Source organism: Rhopilema esculentum, chromosome 19 (genome assembly GCF_057945365.1).
Source record: "Rhopilema esculentum isolate cy_ngs chromosome 19, ASM5794536v1, whole genome shotgun sequence".
In the NCBI taxonomy this organism is placed as follows: domain Eukaryota; kingdom Metazoa; phylum Cnidaria; class Scyphozoa; order Rhizostomeae; family Rhizostomatidae; genus Rhopilema; species Rhopilema esculentum.
In genome coordinates this window covers 1,338,671-1,346,702 of record NC_142833.1, presented here as the reverse complement: position 1 = coordinate 1,346,702, position 8,032 = coordinate 1,338,671, and the positions used below count along the sequence as shown (strand labels likewise).

Here is an 8,032-nt window from a genome sequence, read left to right as displayed (position 1 = left end):
GTGAAACAGTTTGACAACAAGTAAAACGACTTGGCCAATTTCAATTTCAATTCCAATTTCAACTAGAAAACCCAGATTGTGCAAAAAACTATAATGGCGACATGTTTCGGATTATTGGTAAAGCCCGATCGTCAATCCACCTAGCAGTTTTAGAATCTACAGAAAAAACCGCTACTGTGTAGACAAAAGGGGTTCGTTTTCACCTTAGGACTCCACTGGCAACATTCTAATAAGCAAGCGGGAATGAAAATTTTTCCATAATACTTCGAAAGCATCAAGATATTGAAAGTTAGGGAGAATATTTTTCCATAATACTTCGAACGCATCTAGATATTGAAAGTTAGGGAGAATATTTTTCCATAATACTTCGAACGCATCTAGATATTGAAGCTAGAAAGAATATTCTCCCGTAATACTAGAACGCATCTAGATATTGAAAGTTAGGGAGAATATTTTTCCATAATACTTCGAACGCATCTAGATATTGAAGCTAGAAAGAATATTCTCCCGTAATACTAGAACGCATCTAGATATTGAAAGTTAGGGAGAATATTTTTCCATAATACTTCGAACGCATCTAGATATTGAAGCTAGAAAGAATATTCTCCCGTAATACTAGAACGCATCTAGATATTGAAAGTTAGGGAGAATATTATTCCGTTATACTTCGAACACATCTAGATATTGAAGCTAGGAAGAATATTTTTCCATAATACTTCGAGCGCATCTAGATATTGAAAATTAGAAAGAATATTTTTCCGTAATACTATGAACGCATCTAGATATTGAAAGCTAGGAAGAAAATTTTTCCATAATACCATGAACGCATCTAGATATTGAAAGTTAGGAAGAATATTTTTCCATAATACTAGAACGCATCTAGATATTGGAGCTAGAAAGAATATTTTTCCGTTATACTTCGAACGCATCTAAATATTGAAGCTAGGAAAAATATTTTTCCATTATACTTCCAACGCATCTAGATATTAAAGCTAGGAAGAATATTTTTCCGTTATATTTCGAATGGATCTAGATATTGAAGCTAGAAAGAATATTCTCCCGTAATACTAGAACGCATCTAGATATTGAAAGTTAGGGAGAATATTTTTCCATAATACTTCGAGCGCATCTAGATATTGAAGCTAGAAAGAATATTCTCCCGTAATACCATGAACGCATCTAGATATTGAAGCTAGGAAGATTATTTTTCCGTTATACTTTGAATGCATCTAGATATTGAAGCTAGGAAGAATATTTTTCTGTTATACTTCGAACGCATTTAGATATTGAAGCCAGGAAGAACTTTTTTCTATAATACTTCGAACACATCTAGATATTAAAAGCTAGGAAGAATAATTTTCAATAATACTAGAACGCATCTAGATACTGAAGCTAGAAAGAATATTTTTCTGTTATACTTTGAACGCATTTAGATATTGAAGCCAGGAAGAACTTTTTTCTATAATACTTCGAACACATCTAGATATTGAAAGCTAGGAAGAATAATTTTCCATAATACTTCGAACACATCTAGATATTGAAGCTAGAAAGAATGTTATCAACCAAATAGATTTTTGGGTACCGAAAAGTTTCAAGATATGAAATATGTTCAAAGCTAAGGCCATTTGATATAATCCCAATTTCTTCAAACTTCAGCCAGATTGTTTATCAAATGTCATTTTACCTGACTGCAAACGATCAAAACTGTGTTGAGTCGTTACCCCCAACTATTTTAAAGAAAGTTAGCATTTGTTCAGTGCAATATCTTGCAAATTTTCAGAATGTCATTTCAACTCAGGTATCACCATTGCATCATGAATAATCAGCAGTACATAGATGACAGTTAGGTCAAGTCATAACCTGCCATGAACAAATGTTCTAAGTTCCTGCCTCAAGAAACTTGAATCAGTACTAAACACTTAAAGCTTGTTATTTTGGCATATTTTGGTATTTTGATTCTGAAGGATTCTTAGTTTTCCTATTTTCGGCATCTAGAATTGCTTTCTTGTTTTGAAGTTGAGGAAATTCTTGTTTCTTGTTTTGGAAGAATATCGAACGAAAAAAATCCCATGTAAAAAAATTCCACCATTTCCAAACAAATCAACAACAAAAAACATAAAAAATTATGGCCTCTTTTTTGAAAAATAGAAATTTTACAGTTTCTGAATTTTTCTTGAGCCTAGTACTAAAGCTTCTTTCATTGTTTGCAATCCTGTTACTAGTTTCTTATAAACCAGTTTCTTCTAAATAAAAGAACGTGTATATGATGTTTTAGGCTTGTCTCCACCTGACGAGTTCTGCATTATAGATAGGTTGATAAATTCATTTAGCTTGTCAAATTTTCGCGCTTAGGGAAATTATGATCTAAGACCCATGGTAGCGATAAACATGTGGATGCAGGAAAAAACAGTGTTGATGTTATGAAAGAAGTGATCTGTTCTGCAATTACCAATGCAAGAATATCTGGTGAGTCAATCTCAATGGAATCTGCGGCATACTTTATAAGCTATAAAACCCCTTCTACGTTTCCAACCAGCGTATTTCCCATGCATAATTTATGCCAAAACCTATTTCATTGTTTATGCAAACACAGCGGTAGGCTTTATAAGATCCATTCGGGAATCAACAAAGGTCATTGAAAATCGCCCATCTGGTGCCATCATGGTAAACGAGATATTAAAAACAAACCGAATAATTATTTCAAATGAAGACAGATTTTATTCTTTCGACATTTGAACCATTGATCTAAGACTTACTAATCAAAAACTAATTTTCTTTGCTCTGATGTTCAAATTGTGTTTTTAAGCCTCTGCTGGTATGCTATAGATAAAATATAAAATTGTATGAATAGTGAAAAACGCAAAGCCTTAAGCTCTAGCTATTGTCTTTGTTATTGCAAAACATTTTTTTTGAGAAGAAATTTTCAAAACATTATTCAGAAAGCTCAGTACTGCAAGACTTATCTTTGAATCTTAAACGCGTTGAGGTATTGAAGAATCAGGCCAAAGGTTTCACAGCGACGTTAAATTTAAAGATTGAAACATTTATCGGGATTGTAATAACCGAATATGAAAATGGTAAGGTAATAATGCGATTTTCACAAAAATAAGCAGAACGGTCATGACCTGAAGATAGGTTTACAAAACAAGGCATCATATCTTATGGACCTTTAAAATCGCTAGTTATTTCTCAGAAGCACACTTTAAAATGTAGCAAAATTCATTATTAAAAACACAGATTTATAACATAGCTAGGGGAATTAAAACGTCTGGAATGCAGAGCGCTTATTTTTGAAAGCTTCTTGACGAACTTTTTTCTCTTCGGCTTGTTTCTTTTTCTCTTCTTGCTCGAGCCTCATTTCCATTTCGAATTTACTTCCAGCTTGCGCTTGCATCATTTTTGCTTCGAAGAAATCCTTTGCACCTTTTACCCCTGTTTCATCGACGTCAATTTCAGTCAACCGCGCGAGCTCACATAGGCCCGAGCCTGCTTCGAGTAAGCCTTCCGCTGCTTTGCGGAAAATCAGAAGAAACTGCAAAAGATGGGAAATAAATCAAAATTGACTTGAGTAACTATTGTTGCTTTAAAGAATGAAAGAAATTGTGTTTTCAGAAACTAATGCTCCGCTAACCAGACAAGGAAAATGCCAGGGATCTCTTCCGAATCTCTGAAGAAGATATAGGGAAAGCATTTGCATTCTTCGACAAAATCATAAAAATGATAGTAATGTTTTTTTAATTTTTATGACGTCGTTTGATGTTTCCTTCTTTTTCTTTAAGATCTTTTCTACCTAAAACCAGTTGCGGTATTCACTATGTTTTATTGGTTTCACACAGGGGCGGTCTGACCCGTGCTCAGTTTAAGGCACCATACCTAACAAATTTGCCACGCCTCTTTTTTCTTTCGCGATTTTAAGTAAACAAGATGGGTTTTATAAACAAGGAAATTATTGTACAGAATAAGGGAATGTTTTTCGATGAAAATTCAGCAAATGCTCTACTTAATTTGTTACACTACTTCCTAAACTCAACGAATGAAAAATATCCCTTTTTAAAACAACCCCTAATAAAATGCCCAAAAAGATTAAGAATTCAAAGGATGACCTAAGTATTTTTGAATAAATGTTGTATACAATAACAAGGGAAAGTAGGAGATGGTGAACGATCTGGCAGGATGTTTTCTTCTTGAAAAATCAATCCAATTTGCTAGGGGCCTAATGTTTTCTTCCAGTGATGATAAGTGATTAAGGCTAATTATCATGGTAATCATGATAGTGATGATGGTGATTGATGATAATTGATAATGATTGATGATAATTTATGATGATAAATGATCGTAATAATGATGATGCATCCTGATAATCAATGATCATGATAATGAAGATGAATCGTGATGATCAATGACCATGATAAGGATGATGTGTCTTGATATCAATATCATTAATTATTTTTATGATTATGATGAACAATAATAAAATTGATTAACATGATGCACATGGTTTAGATTGAATGTTCATATAGTGATTTCTATGCAGAATGATCATTTTGTACCTCTCGGAAAGAGATTTTCCCATCCTGATCTTCATCAACTTCTTTGATCATGTTTTTCAGTCCAAGGTATGTCTGTGGTGCTCCAAGTTTCTCCATCATAACTTGCAGTTCTTTCTGGTCAATAAATTTATCGCCACCAGTATCATACCTATGAAAGCAATTAAAAATTATGCATTGAGATGAAATTACAAGGCCATATGCAAGGAAATTTTTTTATCTTTATAGAATCTCTTATGATAGATATTTAATCTGAAGAAAATTGTTTGGCAGCTTAAAATTCAACCCCTTCCTGATGAGCTCAAAAAGCTCTGTTGCCTTGCCTGGTACAAAGGATGAATCATAGCTAGGTGGTTGACATCAAAGGTATATCCTTTGTCTTCAGAGATTTTCTATTTATAGGGAGTGTCTGTAAGCACAAAATAATCACCAAGTTTAGATGGGCTTTAGAATATCTTTTGACAATGTTCTCTACACCAACAGTCGAATTGCTTTGGGCCTTTTGGGAAAAACATAAACAGTAGCAGTGTTTTTCCAAGTAGGAAATTCAATTGATAACAGAGAGCTATTTGTAAAGGGCAAATAACAGAACTTAAAGGCAGTGTGATACAAAGTTTGTAGTTGCATGTGTATTTGTTAAAACTGCTAATGATATACTAAGATGAATTGTGCTTTTCTGGGATCTGTTTGGTTAAGACTGCCCCACATGTACTGTGGGTGGCTTAGACTGAGATAAACCACTTTTGGGGTATGCTATGTGCATGGACACACTGCCTTTAAAATTGCAAGGTATTATATTCTTTAAATGATATTCTTAGACTGTAGGTAAAATTACAGAGTAATGTCATCATTCAGATTTACTGGATAACCACCTCCTTTGAATGAAAAAACCTCAACAGCCTTGATACCTAAATACAAATAAGGGTGATAATTTTAATATAGCAACCTTCCTAAAAATTACATTTTATCACAAAATTTCAAAGAAACAAAAACGGCACAGATTAGGTGATAAAAATTAACATTGTATTGAGTGACCTAACCATATTTTGTACAAAAAGCTATTAGGTATTCAAGAATTAGGAAATATTCTCACACTTAAAAGACATTTGAAAATTCACAAAAATGGCCCTTTAAGGAGTCCTGGGTTTACATCATAAATCACCTGTTGAGATAATGGTTGGTTATTTCTTCCTATAGTTTTCACTAAGCCTTGCTCAGGGGCAGTTCAGTTCAGAATACTGTTTAGGCATGGGATGCTATTGAACACCTGTTGGATTTCCCATGGGATGCTATGATTTAGTCTGTTTACTTTGGCTCTGATGAAGCCCCGTATGCCGAGGTGAAATATTAGCCTTCACTGATTTATGTGTATTTATTGTTGTTCATTCTTGTCTTGTATTTATTGTTGTTCATTGTTGTTCATTGCGGTGTTTCTTACTTGCTACATTTTCTATACTATGCTATGATTGACTGACTGACCAGAGTAAAATAAAAAATAAAATGGTATAGATACTTGATAATGGTAGAGAAACATACTAAATTTACATTAATTATTGAGGTCTAGCAAACAGGGTTGGACATAAAAGATCAACTGGCAGTAAAATTGTAACTAGCAACTGTAAACTGAAAATCTTGGCGATTATATTAGCTTTGTTAACACAGACATCTAATTTCATTATATTGAACAAAAACCTTCTCCATATATTTTAGAAATGTTGTTCAATAGCTGTTGTTCCAAATTGCTCAAAAAATCTATGCCCTTTATATCAATCTAAAATGTGCATAGGAGCATACCTTGTAGGGTTTGCCCAACCCCACATGGGAGATTTGGCACAATTTTTTAAAGATAAAACATTGCAAAAAGGATAACACTCGTTCCTTTGCCTGACACAACCACTTTCTGGACGATGACCTTCAGAAGCTCACCAAGATAACACGCGTACAATAAGTTGCAACTGTTTCCTAAACATAATACACTGTTTATCTTTGACTCTTTCAGCTTCCGACTGCGCAGCAATACCCTAAAGTATTTAGGCAAACAGTTTTGATAGCTGTGTAAACAACTCTACATATTCTGTTTCTCCAGACATTTTATCCACGAGCTTTATCAAACAGAAAAAGGTTTACTCATTTGTACGATTTGCTTATCTAAGATTATTAAAATTTTATCGAAAGTAAAGGATGTTGATCACATAGATGCCAATATTTCTCCTGCATATCATCGCCTTATACTCACGTAGTGAAGATTTTTTCGTAGTCCATAATTTGCTTCCGTGTGAATTCCTGGAACTCCATGAACACGTTAGATACCTTCCTCATCTTTTTCTCTCCAACTCCTTCGTTGAGAGCATTGCGATGAGCGAGTTTTTCGGCTAGCTCAGACATGTTGTGGCAAACCAATTTGAACCTCCTGTTCTGAATGCATGCAGGCAAGCAGCGTCTTCGCCGTTGTCCTTTTGCTTTTCTGCATTCACATCGCGTCGTCCCGCAGAGCACGCTGAAGCTCGCAGAGCTGGCATCAAAGTTTCCGCAGAAGTAGAGTAGGGTTTATTGAACTTTGTAGGGCTCAAAGTATTTCTGGCCCCACAAATACACTATTTTAAGGAACACATCATCATCAAGGAACACATGATATAAAGGCCCCAAGCTTACAGCAGTGCGGTCCACTTGATCTATATATAGGACATTCAGCGGCTTTATCCCAGGTTTTGGACAAAGACTCCTGTATCTCGGAAAAGCGTCCTCTTCAGCCCGATCAACATTTTTTTAACTCTACGCCAAAAACTGGTCTAGAAATTTGGTTTGGTAAAGTTCCACCTCGGATGGTCATCGACAGCTCGTTCACAGGCTACACCCCAGTTCTGGACAAAACCCCCTGAATCTCGGAAAAGCAGCTTCTCCCACCTAATGAACATTCAGCTTTGAATTCTGCACCAAAACCTGGTTTAGAAAAAGTTGTTCTTGTAAATTTTTTCGTCGGCTGAACATTGTTAGCTCATTCACAGGCTGCATCCCGGTTTTTGGACAAAACCCCCTGAATCTCAGAAAAGCATCCTCTCCCATCCTATCAGCATTTCTTTTTGAATTCTACACCGAAAACTAGTCTTGTAATAGTTGGTTTGGTAAAGTTCCCCTACAGGTGGACATTGACAGCTCGTTCACAGGCTGCATCCCAGTTTTTGGACAAAACCCCCTGTATCTCGGAAAAGTCACTTCTCCCGCCTGATCAACATCGAGATTTAAATGCTACACCAAAAACAGGTCTAGAAAAAGTTAGCCTGGTAAAGTCCCTTGTCGGGTGGTAATGTTTCCCCTTGTCCCTCTGGACTCTAGCCCTATCCATTTAAAAAATGTTACTAATCATAATTTGTTCCTTCATTTTTCTTTACAAAAATATTATAGACTTGAGGTATTGAAATTATTGTATCACTAAAGTCACCTACTCCAGGGTAACGGTCTGGTACACTAATTAAAAAATAAACAGA

General features: G+C 35.1%; 1 protein-coding gene across 1 annotated transcript; it reads right to left on the bottom strand.

Moving 5' to 3' along the window:
• Nucleotides 1-3,157: 3,157 nt before the first annotated feature.
• LOC135688223 (EF-hand domain-containing protein D2) lies at nucleotides 3,158-7,003 on the bottom strand. The gene is made up of 3 exons (XM_065204970.2): nucleotides 6,784-7,003; nucleotides 4,551-4,698; nucleotides 3,158-3,532 (listed from the first exon to the last, which is right to left on the bottom strand). The coding sequence occupies exons 1-3, from the start codon at nucleotides 6,930-6,932 to the stop codon at nucleotides 3,260-3,262; spliced, it is 570 nt and encodes a 189-aa protein (XP_065061042.1). The 5' UTR covers nucleotides 6,933-7,003; the 3' UTR covers nucleotides 3,158-3,259.
• Between the last annotated feature and the right edge of the window lie 1,029 nt (nucleotides 7,004-8,032).